General features: G+C 40.8%; 1 protein-coding gene across 2 annotated transcripts; it reads left to right on the top strand.

Annotated features, from left to right (window-relative positions):
- Positions 1-573: 573 nt before the first annotated feature.
- On the top strand, positions 574-4,695 carry LOC131317920 (protein NLP7-like). Of its 2 annotated transcripts, XM_058347619.1 has the most exons (5): positions 576-1,129; positions 2,359-2,406; positions 2,516-3,542; positions 3,695-3,964; positions 4,130-4,695. In XM_058347619.1, the coding sequence occupies exons 1-5, from the start codon at positions 815-817 to the stop codon at positions 4,594-4,596; spliced, it is 2,127 nt and encodes a 708-aa protein (XP_058203602.1). In that variant the 5' UTR covers positions 576-814; the 3' UTR covers positions 4,597-4,695. The 2 variants fall into 2 exon arrangements, with proteins under 2 accessions (XP_058203603.1, XP_058203602.1); XM_058347620.1 differs by lacking the exon at positions 3,695-3,964 and having other exon boundaries at positions 574-1,129.
- The last annotated feature ends 9,358 nt before the right edge of the window (positions 4,696-14,053 follow it).

The following is a 14,053-nucleotide window of genomic DNA, read 5'->3' as shown; positions in this document are numbered from 1 at the left end:
TTCCTTCTCGATGAACCAATAGACGATGAACCAATAGATGATGTTGAAGATAGTGACGGCCTTCAAGAAGAAGAAGAAGATTTCCTTCTTCTCCGCCATCTTCAAGAAGAAGAAGAAGAAGAAGAAGAAGAAGATTTCCTTCTCGATGAACCAATAGACGATGAACCAATAGATGATGTTGAAGATAGTGACGATGAACCAATAGACGATGTCGAAGATAGTGACGATGAACCAATAGACGACGATGAACTAATAGACGATGTCGAAGATAGTGACGATGAACCAATAGACGATTTCCCTGCCAATTTCAAAGAGTACATGGATAGGGAACTCAAATATTCTCGACTGGAGATTTCTGACAAACCCCCTGGCTACAAGTCTCGTTCGTCAAACGGTTGGAAAGGCATTAGATGGGTTTTCTGGAACCCACAAGACGACGACCATACTCTATCTGACGGCAAGTCACCTCTCTCTCTCTCTCTCTCTCTCTCTCTCTCTCTCTCTCTCTCTCTCTCTCTCTCTATTATGTGTTCTTCTTTCTTTTTCTATTTTGGTTGCTCAACCTCAATTTTCATTTACAGATCATTCTGCGGACTTCATTCCCGATGTCTGTGCGAGTCGGAAAGTTAGACTAGATGTCAGACGTGCTCTCCGTAAATTGATATTGCACCCTGAACTTACTTATTCCCTAGTTCAATTTTGGGGATGCACGAAAACAAGGGAGGGGCGGACTTTGCTTACAACGCAATTCCAACCTTTTGCCATTGGCAGTGTAGGCTACAAGAGTACGAGACATTGGCTTTGTGAGTATAGGATGGGGATGCGTAGGGAGTATAATAATAAGTTCTACGCAGATGCAAAGAGTGAAGAAGAACAACTTGGGCTTCTGGGCCGTGTCTTCCTCAATAAACTCCCCGAATCCACTCCGTATGTGGAGCTTTACACTCTAAAAGAGTATCCACAACGCGACCTTGCTGTACGTTGCAAAATAGGAGGATCTTGGGCTGTGCCAGTTTTTGAACATTCCAGCCACACCTGTGTTGGGGTACTTGAGTTTGTTTCTCGATATAATATGTCTAGCGATTGGTTTGACAAACAATTCCCGGGCTGCTTGTATGATATCTTTCAGGTTTGTCACTAGCCAGCCTTTTTCCTATTCTTGTTACTAACATTCCTTGCTACTCCCTCTCTTTTTCTTTTCTCCCCTGTTTATTTTACTACTTTATTGTTTGTTAGGCAAAGGATATGATGATGTGCCTTCCTTTTTCACGAAACTGGAGCCATTTATGAATTCCAGCTTGTGGATTATTGATTGATTGTTCTCAACTAAAAAGCCTGTTTTCTACTCCCTTGCCCCCTTAATGTTTGTCTCATTGGGAATTCAACTTTTAAGGTAAATGCACGTCCTTTTAAATTAATGTTGTACTTGTTGAAAGGTTAAATTCCAACTTTTATACCACTTCTGATAATTTATTTTAAGGTCCTGGATCATCTCCAGTTGGTTAAAAAACTGGACGGATCCAATTTTGAGAAATTCAGATATATACTGGACTCATTTCGATGATCTGAACAGTTTTTCGTATAGAGTTCATCGGTGTATGCGCCTAGTTGTTTCAATATGAATGTGTTCTAAATCATATCAATCAACGTAATTTTTGGCTTGGTTAAACTTGTCAATAACAAAATGAATGATTCTAATCACCCAATTGCACTATGGATGGACCCAACAGTGTCAAAACTGAATTTGTCCAGTTTTTTTTACAATTGGAGAGGAGCTATTTGGATAAGGGTACCCACTACAGACAAATGTAGTGTACATTATCTGTCATGGATATGTTTGAACTAAATATTGATATCAAACCTCCTTCAGTACAACTCTCAATAGTTATACTTTGTTCGTCCTTTTATTTTATTTTTGTTCGAGTTTTCATCTCTTTCAGTAGAGTATCCTCCAATTTCTTATGGGTTACACCAGTGGTGCGCTTTGGACAACATGAGTATACTTAAGCGACATTGTTATCTTAGGGAATCACGAAAGGCCAGTTTAATACACGACATTTGAAGTTGATGATATGGCAACAATTCCACTGTTGGTTTCTAAGCTCTTATTCGTTGGAAGCTTGCGTTCCATCTAAGAAACTATTAATATGTCTGAATACTGACACACTAAATACCCAGGATCATTTTTCCATAGGCTGCTATTTCTGTGAGCCGAATATCATGCCAGCATATAGACAACACTATATTTTTTTTTTACTTCGTTGTACTTTGATACTAGTTGTAGATTGAATATGTTTCTTAGATAGTATATTGAGCATCTTCAAGATTCCTAAGTTGTTTCTTTCCATTCCTTTGCAGGAGTTTGGTCTGCTTTGTTTTGATGGATATAAACACTACAAAATGCAAGTGAGTGGCAAACCCTGATACAATTTTAATCTGGATTTTCCCCCTTGTATTATGTCTAGAAGTTATATGTTCTCACAAGTATCCTAACGTGACAATAAATTCGTAACAGAATGGGGACAAGAATAAAGCTCGTACAGCTGCCTTTCAAGAACTCGAGATGATATGTGAATCTGTTTGTAAAATTCATTACCTCCCTTTGGCTTTGGCATGGGCCTCCTGCCATTCTTGCGACAATTTACTGCAAAGCCAATACCAACTCGCGGATCTGGAGTATGTTGACTTAACCGATTTGGATTCGGAAGATTTGGTTTTCTATTCTTACCTTCGGGATTTCGTAAACGCCAGTAAATTTTATCACTTAAGAAAGGGGCAGGTTAGTGGGAGGATACTTCAATTTCATAACTTGTTATACTGCTCGGACGTAAAGCAATTTAGCATAGCTGAGTCTCCGCTAGTACCCTATGCCCGACTTTGCAAATTAGATGGTTGGTTCACAATGTGCTTGCAAAGTAGTCACACTGGAGATGAATTATACGTGCTAGAGTTCTTTTTGCAAGAAAGCGAGGAAAACGATGAGAACATACTAACCAAATTGAGATTAATATTGGGAACGATGGAGGAATATTTCGAAACTTTTAAGCTTGCTTCTGGGCAAAAATTTGGAGAAGAAGTATTATCCCTAGAAGTCATCGACTTTCAGAATTATCAGAGAAGTCATTCCATTCACATGATCCCAGCTACTAGATCTATTCCTAGTCTTGAACTATTAGAGGATGGAAGTGTAATTTTGCAGCAAGGCCAACTGGATCAGCCTTCAATGGATGCCATAAACAATGGAATGTATGTCGTTACTGAAGCACAAAACGACAATTTGCATAGTCTTGATTCCTTGCAAAATGGAAAAGTGACGACGCAAGTAGATTCATCTAATCAGCCGTCAATGGATGCTTCAAGCAATGGACAAAATGTCGTCATTGCAGAACGAAACATCTTTGTGGTTTCTAGTTCAAAAGAACATGAAAGGAAGACGCAAGATAGGAAACATAAAAAAGGTGGACCTAGAATTGACATTCCTAAAGAGGAGATCCTCAAATGTACTCACATGAACCGCGAAGATGCTGCGGAGAAACTCAGAGGTAAGAGTACAATCCCTAAATTTAAGATCCGAGTTTGCTTTTTTTCCTGATTGTAATTTTCAACTAGATTGATTCTTTTCATTAAGAATTTGTGGGCTTTTGGCAGTAGAGAACACTAGATATTTTGTCTGATCTAAACTTTCCTCTTGTAGTTGGCATATCTACATTCAAGCGTGTTTGTAGGGGTCATGGTATAGATCGGTGGCCTCCTCGCAACATAGAAAAGATCCAGCCCTCTCTGTCCTTGTCTGCTGAGAACCACGGACAAACCCCACAATTAAATTTTGATTTCCCTTCGAATCAAGCCTCAGGTACACAAGATAGGATATATAAAAAAGGTGGACCTAGAATTGACATTCCTAAAGAGGAGATCCTCAAATGTTCGCACATGAACCAAAAAGATGCTGCAGGGAAACTCGGAAGTAAGAGTACACTCCCTAAATTTAAGATCCGAGTTTGCTTTTTTTCTTTTTTTTTTCCTGATTGTAATTTTCAACTAGATTGATTCTTTTCATAAAGAATTTGCGGGCTTTTTTGCAGTAGAGAACACTAGGTATTTTGTTTGATCTGAAACTTTCCTCTTGCAGTTGGCATATCTACTTTCAAGCGTGTCTGTAGGGGTCATGGTATAGATCGGTGGCCTCCTTGCAACATAGAAAAGATCCAGCCCTCTCTGCCCTCGTCTGTTGAGAACCAAAGACAAACCCCACAATTAAATTTTGATTTCCCTTCGAATCAAGCCTCAAGTACTGTTGCTAACATTAAGACAGGGTTTCAAGATGCAGATACGGTGACTATCAGGGCAACATGCGAAACGGATACGATAAAGTTCCGTTTGTCTTTGTCGTCTACATTAGAGGAGCTGCAGCAACAAGTGGCTAAAAGGCTGGAACTCAAGGCTGGAACTTATCGTATCAAATATAAAGATGAGAAAGATGAGTTGATTTTAATAGCTCTTGACGTGGACTTACAAGATTGTATACAGTGTTTTAGATCTCAAGGAAACAATGACATTTATATTACTTTAGAAAAAAAACTTCTAAATAGCTTTTAATGTGGGTTAAACTATGTCGTTGTAATGGATCCACCGTGTAACATCCCTTTAGTTCAATTTTTGGAGGTATATGAGATTGATATTTCAGTGCTAATTTTTTTTAAGGACAGTCACTTTGTACGTGTATTGGATCGATTGAGAATTACATGACTACTGGTAATGAATAATTACATAGTGCTACCAGATGTAGCGTGGCCCGTGTAAGGACAGTCACTTTGTACGTGTATTGGATCGATTGAGAATTACATGACTACTGGTAATGAATAATTACATAGTGCTGTCAAATACAGCGTGGCCCGTGACGTTGGATTTGGCTCTCCAACAAGCAAGGTTGGAGAAGGGCAATTTTGTACACTAAAGAAGTGTGTGTACGGACTCTTCAGATAGAAGCATTTGGAGTTATGTATATTTTGTCTTATATAATCACCCTTTCCATACAGTTTAAGAGGAAGTTTCTACAAAAGCTCTCTATAATCTTTTCTTAACCAAGACCAAAAATATATATAATAATCATTCTTCGATTAGGTGTAAGCATTTGGGGAAAAAAAAAACTAGAGAGTCTTCACACTTATGAGTATGAGCATGAGTTTGTCCAATCTATAGCCTTTATAATGTAAATTAATCAAGAGCACAGTAACCACTAGACAATCACAAGTCATTTAGATGTTGCTGATTTTGTTAATAAACTTTGTTTATAAACGTACAAAAACCAATTAATCAGACCGAAGCCTTAAGTCCCAATAATTAGTGTTGGCTACATGAATGTGTTATCTCTATTGAGTTGTGTTGAGGGCATTGTGTTTTGTGATAACCAAAAAACCTAGGTCTTCTCGAACTACCGCCTCTAAAGTCAATTTTGGTCTACCCGTTCCCATACTACAATCTATCCTAACATATCATTCCTCCAAACTAACGCATCGACCATGTACGATAGACATTCTTAAACCACCTTAACTAGTTCACACATCATCACCAATGATGGACAGGCAGAACACTTCTATGTACCTCAGCAATAGGAATCATAATCAACACAGGACATTGAACTTTCCCCTGGATAGTAATTGGTTAAAATGGATGGCTAATACCTTACATAATCCAAATTTTGATGAATTATTCGTTCGAGGACTTAAAAATTATGAGTTAACCAAACCAAATTAAACTAAACTAAACTAAACTGAGTTTTGTGTCCCAATCAATTGGAGTAAAATCATGAGTTTAACTACCCCATATTCACCTCATGTCCATGGGGTTTTTAACTTTTGTTTGTACTTCTCACATTTACAGTGTATGTGTTGGTTTAATTTAATATTTTAATTTTAATTACGTGGGTTTATATATAGAGGAGGTAATATATACAGTTATATACTAACGGCAGAATAAACCCACTAATACATGATTATCTCCTAAATTCTTTTCGTAAAAATCGGCAACTATCTGCTCGCCTAACAAACTAATGCTTCTATATTAATGCCTGTAAAACGAGTGCTCTGTTATTCGGCTGTAGAGTACATAAGGAATTCCCTGCCAATGTCAGAGATGCCAATGTCAGAGAGAGATGGGTGTTAATGGCGAGAGACAGGGGAAGAGAGAAGTGTGGTTCGTAGTTCAGATGCTTAGGCACAGGAATTTCCTGCCAATGTCGGAGACATGAAATCTTATTAGTTTCACGTCAATTTTTGTAAATTATTAGTTCATTATGAAAGACAATCAAAACTTGTGACAAAATTTAAAAAGTTTATTAAAGACAAATAATTCGATCGAGAACAATGAGGTTCTGACAATCTTTCTGTTTCGGATCATCAAAATTTGATCGGAAAAGGGGGGTTGCGGACCGAAGCAAAATCCGGACATCCTAACTTGAACAAAATCCGGATCGGTCCGCACCTCCCCTTTCCCAATCTAACTTTGATAATCCGAGCCATTCAATGTGATTAGAACATGATTTCAAGGGTACTCGCTAGATATCAGCAAAAAAAAAAGATCGGGAATTGCTTGATTTGAGTAGTTTTTTATTGGACTTGTTGGGAATGCCTTGTTTATGCCTTGTATTCTTTAGTCCCACATTGGTTAACTATGTTGCTCCTATTTATGTAGCCTATTATAAATAGGGCTTTTGGGGAACTTCTATTGTATCCTTTTGGGGCTGTCATATTGGTGGCCTTTCTAGACGAGTTACGGATCATAGCCGGCTCTTTGTATCTCTTCTTCACGTTGGTTAGTGAATCCTCTCTCTCCTCGCCCGTGGACGTACCCAATTTGGGGAACCACGTATATCTTGTGTCTTTGTGATTTCTTGTTTAGTTTTCAATTTCTCGTTCTTAGCTTGCATTCATAGCGTTCGTTACAACAAACTGGTATCAGAGCCTTAGGTTGCAAAAACTAGGGTTTCGTTTCCGATTGTGGCTATGGCGGCTAAATTTGAGATTGCGAAGTTTGATGGGCAGAGCAGCAGTTTCAGTCTTTGGAGAGTAAAGATGAAGGCTCTGCTAACCCAACAAGGATTGCACAAGGTTTTGTTAGGCAAGACTAGTTCTGGAATCAAAGAGGAAGATTGGGATGATACGGATGCCAAAGCTCTGAGTTCTATTCAGTTGAGTCTGGCAGATGACGTTCTTCGCGAGGTGGAAGAAGAAACTTCAGCAGCAGGAATTTGGCTGAAGTTGGAAGGCATATATATGACGAAGTCGCTCACCAACAGGTTATATCTCAAACAACGTCTTTATACATTTCGTATGCGAGAAGGTATACCTGTTAAAGATCATTTAGACGAGTTCAACCGTATTATTATGGATCTGAAAAATATTGATAGTAAAATTGAGGATGAGGACCAAGCCCTAATTTTGCTATGTTCTTTACCACTTTCGTATGAGCACTTTGTTACAACCCTATTGTATGGCAAAGACACGATATCCATGGAGGATGTTAAGGCCAGCCTATATTCGAAAGAATTGAGGAAAAAAGTGTCAGGTGAGGGTGATGCCCATGCGGAGGGTTTATTTGTTAGGGGAAGAACAACAGAAAGGGTGGAGTCGAGTAATAGGGGAAGATCCAAGTCATCAGGTAAGAAGAAGGGAAAGTGTAATTATTGCAAGAAACCCGGGCACTGGAAAAGTGACTGTTTAAAACTCAAAGAGAAGGAAAAAGAAGACCAGAAAGGGGGTAAAGTAATTGCTGGAATTGCTGAAAGTTCAGATGAGTCAGATAATGTGTTATCAGTTACAGAGGGCGATTCTCGCTCTAATACCGAGTGGATTCTAGATTCTGGATGTTCATACCATATGTGTCCGCATAGAGAGTGGTTTTCTACTTATGAGGCGGTCAATGGTGGTACAGTTTTGATGGGCAACAACATGGCCTGTAAGACTGTTGGTTCAGGAACGATTCAGCTTAGGATGCATGACGGTATTGTTAGGACTTTATCTGAGGTTCGACATGTTCCGGATTTGAAGAAAAATCTTATATCCCTGGGTGCTCTTGATTCTCATGGTTGCAAATTCCTCGGTGAAGGTGGAGTTTTGAAAGTCTCAAGGGGTGCATTAGTACTGATGAAGGGTCAAAAGCGTGGTAACCTTTATACACTCCAGGGCAGTACAGTTTTAGGTGCTGCAGCAACGGTTGCTTCATCCAAGGTTTCAGATTCAGACTTGACTCGTTTGTGGCATATGCGCCTTGGGCATATGAGCGAGAGGGGGATGACGGTTTTGAGCAAACAGGGTTTGCTATGTGGCCAGAAAATTGAGAAGCTGGATTTCTGTGAGCATTGTGTTTACGGCAAGCAGTGCAGGGTAAAATTCAGTACAGCTGTTCATCGCACCAAAGGCACGGTGGATTATTTTCACTCGGATCTTTGGGGTCCCGCAGAGGTAACTTCTAAAGGTGGTTTTCGATATTTTATGAGTATTATAGATGATTTCTCTCGTAAAGTTTGGGTGTATATGTTGAAACATAAGAGTGACGCCTTTAATACATTCAAACAGTTTAAAACTTTGATTGAGAATCAGACTGGTAAGAAAATAAAACGTTTGAGAACTGACAATGGTATGGAGTTTTGTCTTGGTGAGTTTGATAGGTTCTGCAGTGATGAGGGCATTGTGAGGCATCACACAGTGAGAAAAACCCCTCAGCAGAATGGTGTGGCTGAACGAATGAACAGGACTCTTTTGGAGAAGGCACGTTGTATGTTGTCCAATTCCGGATTGGGCAAAGAATTTTGGGCTGAAGCCGTTTCCACAACATGCTATTTGGTGAACAGGTCTCCGTCGACTGCTATTGAGTGTAAGACTCCGTTTGAGGTATGGTCAGGTCATCCGGCTGATTATTCTGTGTTGCGTGTTTTTGGGTGTCCAGCTTACGCTCATGTCAATGAGGGTAAATTGGAGCCACGGGCCAAGAAGTGTATTTTCTTGGGTTATGCAGCAGGTGTCAAAGGGTACAGGTTGTGGTGCTCTGATGATTTGAAGTTTTTGATCAGTAGGGATGTGACTTTTGATGAAAATTATCTGATTAAGGGGTCTAAGCAGGTTGATGATACAGTTCAGGAACATAGTGTTCCAAAGCAGGTGGAGTTTATGGGTGAATCTTTCGACTCAGGGAAGAAGCATATTGAGAAGCCAATTGAAGAGGAGTTCAAGAGTTCAGACACAGAGGTTGATGCATTAGTTGAGCAACCACGCACTATTGCTAAAGATAGGCCAAGGAGGGAGATTCGGCCTCCTGAAAGGTATTCGGCTTATTCTGAGATGGTGGCCTATGCTTTATCAGTTGCTGAAACAGTTGAGTATGAGGAGCCTTCAAGCTATACGGAAGCTGTTTTGAGCGCTGAGTCTGCACAGTGGTTTGTTGCTATGAATGAGGAGATTGAGTCTCTTCAGAAGAATCAGACATGGGAGTTAGTAGAACCGCTGAAAGGGAAGAGGATTGTTGGATGCAAGTGGATCTTCAAGCGCAAACCAGGTATTCCAGGGGTAGAAGACGCTCGGTTTAAAGCTCGGCTAGTGGCGAAAGGATACAGCCAGAAGGAGGGTGTTGATTACAATGAGGTATTTTCACCAGTTGTAAAACATAGTTCCATTCGCACTATACTTGCTATTGTTGCATGTTATGATCTTGAGTTAGAGCAACTTGATGTCAAAACTGCGTTTTTGCACGGCGAGCTTGAAGAACAGATTTATATGCGTCAGCCTGAGGGATTTGTTGTTTCTGGTAAGGAGGATCACGTTTGTTTACTTCGTAAGTCTTTGTATGGCCTCAAACAATCCCCTAGGCAGTGGTATAAGCGGTTTGATACTTTTATGATAAGCCAGTCATATTCTAGGAGTGAGTATGACAGTTGTGTGTATTTTCGAAAACTTTCAGATGGTTCATTTGTTTATCTACTGTTGTATGTTGATGATATGCTTATTGCTGCCAAGAGTGTATCAGAAATCAACAGGTTGAAACAACAGTTAGGTGGTGAATTTGAGATGAAAGATTTGGGTGCAGCAAAACGTATTTTGGGTATGGAGATTTGCAGAGATCGAGTAGCTGGCAAACTATTTTTGAATCAGAAGTCTTATGTTCTTAAAGTGCTTGAGCGCTTTGCCATGCAGAACTCGAAGCCAGTCAGTACCCCTTTGGCAGCACACTTTCGACTTTCAGCTGAGTTGTCACCACAGTCGGAGGATGAGGAGAAGTATATGTCTCAGGTTCCATATTCATGCGCAGTTGGGAGCCTTATGTACGCCATGGTATGTACTCGTCCTGATATTTCACATGCAGTTAGTGTCGTTAGTCGTTATATGGGGCGTCCAGGAAAGGCACATTGGGAGGCTGTGAAATGGATACTACGGTATTTGTGCGGAACTGCAGGTGTTGGTCTATTGTTTGGGATTGTCAATTCTGGTGATCATGCTGTTGGTTATGTTGATTCGGATTTTGCCGGTGACCACGATAAGAGGAGGTCTCTGACAGGTTATGTCTTTACTCTGTCCGGAAGTGCCATTAGTTGGAAAGCTACTTTACAGGCTACAGTTGCGCTGTCTACAACAGAAGCGGAGTATATGGCCATTGCTGAAGCTGTGAAGGAGGCATTGTGGATGAGAGGTTTGCTTTGTGAGCTTGGTCTTACACAGGGTGTGAGTTCAGTATTTTGTGATTCGCAGAGTGCTATACATTTGACTAAAAATCTGATGTATCATGAGAGGACCAAGCATATCGATGTCAGGTATCACTTCGTTCGGGATATCATCTCACAGAAGCAAGTTGAGGTGAAGAAAGTGGGTACGGCAGATAACCCAGCAGATATGTTGACTAAACCGGTTCCGGTTGCCAAGTTCAAGCATTGCTTGGGCTTGCTTGGTATTTGCAGTTGATCGCCCCTCGGGGGCATTTGGCGAGTGAGAGGTTAGAAGGGGATAGCTATATTTGGTGATTTGGTTCGGTGGAATTCAAGTCAAGGTGGAGAATTGTTGGGAATGCCTTGTTTATGCCTTGTATTCTTTAGTCCCACATTGGTTAACTATGTTGCTCCTATTTATGTAGCCTATTATAAATAGGGCTTTTGGGGAACTTCTATTGTATCCTTTTGGGGCTGTCATATTGGTGGCCTTTCTAGACGAGTTACGGATCATAGCCGGCTCTTTGTATCTCTTCTTCACGTTGGTTAGTGAATCCTCTCTCTCCTCGCCCGTGGACGTACCCAATTTGGGGAACCACGTATATCTTGTGTCTTTGTGATTTCTTGTTTAGTTTTCAATTTCTCGTTCTTAGCTTGCATTCATAGCGTTCGTTACAACAGGACTATTCAATAAAAAAAATTCAAACGAAGCCCTTTCCGGTCATTTTTTTTGCTGATTTCTCGCGGGAATCCTTAAAATCACGTTCTGATCATATTGTTCCCGATTGAATTTAGATGATCCGAAACTGAAAATATTGTTAGGACCTCATCGTTCTTGATTGAATTTAGATGAGTCGAACCATTCAATGTGTTTAAAACTTGTTTTGAAGGGTACCCACGAAAAATCGACAAAAAATATGACCGAGAAAGGCTTGATATGATTACTTTTTCAAAAATGCGTTTCTATGAAAAACTAGTCAGATCAAATCATTTCCGATAATATTTTTTGCCGATTTCTCATGGGGACCCTTAAATGCATTTTTATGAAAACAAGTGCATGCACACAGTCTGGTTCAAGTCAGGGATCCCTGATTTTATTACGGTCAGGACCTCATGCAGAAGTCCACGTTTTCGATTAAATTTCGATGATTCGAACCGTTCAATGTGTTTAAAACGTATTTTTAGAGGTACCAATGAAAATCAATTAAAAATATGACTGAAAAGGGTTTGATTTGAGCAATTTTTCATAAAAAACGCATTTTATGAAAAACTAATCAGATTAAGCCATTTTCGATCATATTTTTTGCCGATTTCTTGCGGATGCCCTTCAAATCAAGTTTTAAACATATTGAACAGTTCGGATCATCTAAATTCGATCGGGAACAAAGAGGTCCTGACCGTAATAAAATTAGGGATCCCTGACTGGATCCTGACTATGTGTTTATATATTTATACACCACGGATCAAGTGAGGAATCCCTTATTTTGATAAAATGAGGACCTCCCATTTTTTGATCAAATTTTGATAATCTAAATCATTTAATGTGTGCAGAATGTGATTTTAAAGGCCCTAGCGAGAAATCAGCAAAAAATAGGACCGGGAAGTGCTTGTTTTGAGCAGTTTTTTTAAATTGAACCGTTCAATGAAAACTGTTCAAATCAAGCACTTCCCGGTCATATTTTTGCTGATTTCACGCGAGGACATTTAAAATCACGTTCTAATAACATTTTATTAAAATAAAGGATTCCTTATGAGATCCGGACTATAGATAGATAGATATCTCGTTAAGGTATGAAGTGAGTTTAGGTGTATGAGCCTTGTTACGGGATTCATGAAGGCATTTGTAACCCTTTATTTATATTAAGGTAAAAAGCCTTGAATCAGCCCAAGGGCCGGGCTTTGTTGCTATGTATTAAACCTGCAATGGTAGTTGACATTATGGGGGAAGATTGTTTTATCCGTACTTCGTATAATATTAGTCTTGCCCACTTGTTCAAATTAAAATTTTCGGCTATGGATTTTTTATTGTTTGGGATTTGTGATATGGCTACAGTTGTAAGGTAAGTTATGAGAGATGCTACACACACAGCAATCTGTGCACAGATTGTGCACAGATTTCGTTGTGGGGCCCACTACAGGTCTCACACAAATTATCCGAGCCGTTTATTAAATGTAAAATATTTTTTCAAGGGTCCCCGTAAAAAATAAGCTCAATCCAACACCTATAGGTGCTTCATCCAACCATCTAACTTTTCTTTCAAATTTCCAGATAATGAAAAGTTATATGATTGGATCGAGCACTTATATGTATCGAATTGAGATTATTTTTTACGGGGACCCTTGAAAAAATGTTTTACATTTAATGAACGGCTCGGATGATTTGTGTAGGATCCGTGGTGGGCCCCAAAATGAAATCTGTGCACAGATTGTATGTGTATGTAGACTTTCTGGTAAGTTATTGGATGGGTCCTGTTTGACTTTACATGGTAGTGGTTTCATTTTAAAAGTGCAAATTTACGGTCTGAATATATAACAAAAAATGTGTACAGTGCAGTTGGTCATTATGGTGGTGGTAACTGTAGTTGAGGTTGTGGCATTCTGGGGGGGGGGGGGGGGGGGGGCATGGTGGGGGGGGGGGCGGGAGTGGTGGTGGGGGGGGGGCCATTGGGATGGGGGTGGCGCCGTTGTGGTAGTGGTGGCACCGTGGTGGGGGTGGTAGGGGCGGGGTTGTGGAGGTTGCGGCATTGTGGTAGTGGTGGGGGCGGCATTGTGGTAGTGGTGGGGGCGGCCTGGTGGTTGAGGTTGTGGTGGTGGTGGTGGTGGAGTGGTGGTGGTGGGGTTGGGGGCATGGTGGTGCAAGCATGGTGGTGGTGGTGTGGGCGGGGTGGTGGTGGAGGTGGTGGTGGTGGTAATTATGGTGGAGGTTGCGGCATTGTGGTGGTGGCAGCGACGTGGTGGTTGAGGTGGTGGTGGCGGAGGAGGTGGTGGCGGCAGTGGTTGTGGTGAAGTGGTGGTGGTTCTAGCGTTGTAGTGGTGGTGGTGGTGGCTGCATGGTGGGGGTGGTGGAGCGGTGGGTGTGGAGGTGGTGGTTACGGTGGCAGCGTGGTGGTGATAATTGTGGTGGAGGTTGCGGCATTGTGGCGGTGGCAGTGTGGTGGTTGAGGTGGTCGTGGGGTGGCGGCGGCGGCGTGGTGATGGTGATGGTGGAGGTGGAGGTGGTGGCGGCAATGGTGGTGGTGGTGGTAATGTAAAGTTTAATAAAGGGATAATTTTGTCCTGTCAAAAAATGAAGTGGAGCCGAGACTTTAAAAAAAGTAATGGGCTGAACTAGAGATGTTTTGGAAATATGAGGTAGACTGGATA

The sequence above is a fragment of the Rhododendron vialii genome, chromosome 2a, assembly GCF_030253575.1.
Source record: "Rhododendron vialii isolate Sample 1 chromosome 2a, ASM3025357v1".
Classification (NCBI taxonomy): domain Eukaryota; kingdom Viridiplantae; phylum Streptophyta; class Magnoliopsida; order Ericales; family Ericaceae; genus Rhododendron; species Rhododendron vialii.
The sequence above is the reverse complement of the archived record's forward strand: the minus strand, read 5'-3'. Positions and strand labels throughout refer to the sequence as shown.

Coding starts and splice junctions, on each gene's coding strand:
- LOC131317920 (XM_058347619.1), top strand. CDS start 815: ATGGGGATGCGTAGGGAGTATAATAATAAGTTCTACGCAGATGCAAAG. Junction 1,130..2,358: donor GCTTGTATGATATCTTTCAG/GTTTGTCACTAG, acceptor ATTCCTTTGCAG/GAGTTTGGTCTGCTTTGTTT. Junction 3,543..3,694: donor TGCTGCGGAGAAACTCAGAG/GTAAGAGTACAA, acceptor TTCCTCTTGTAG/TTGGCATATCTACATTCAAG.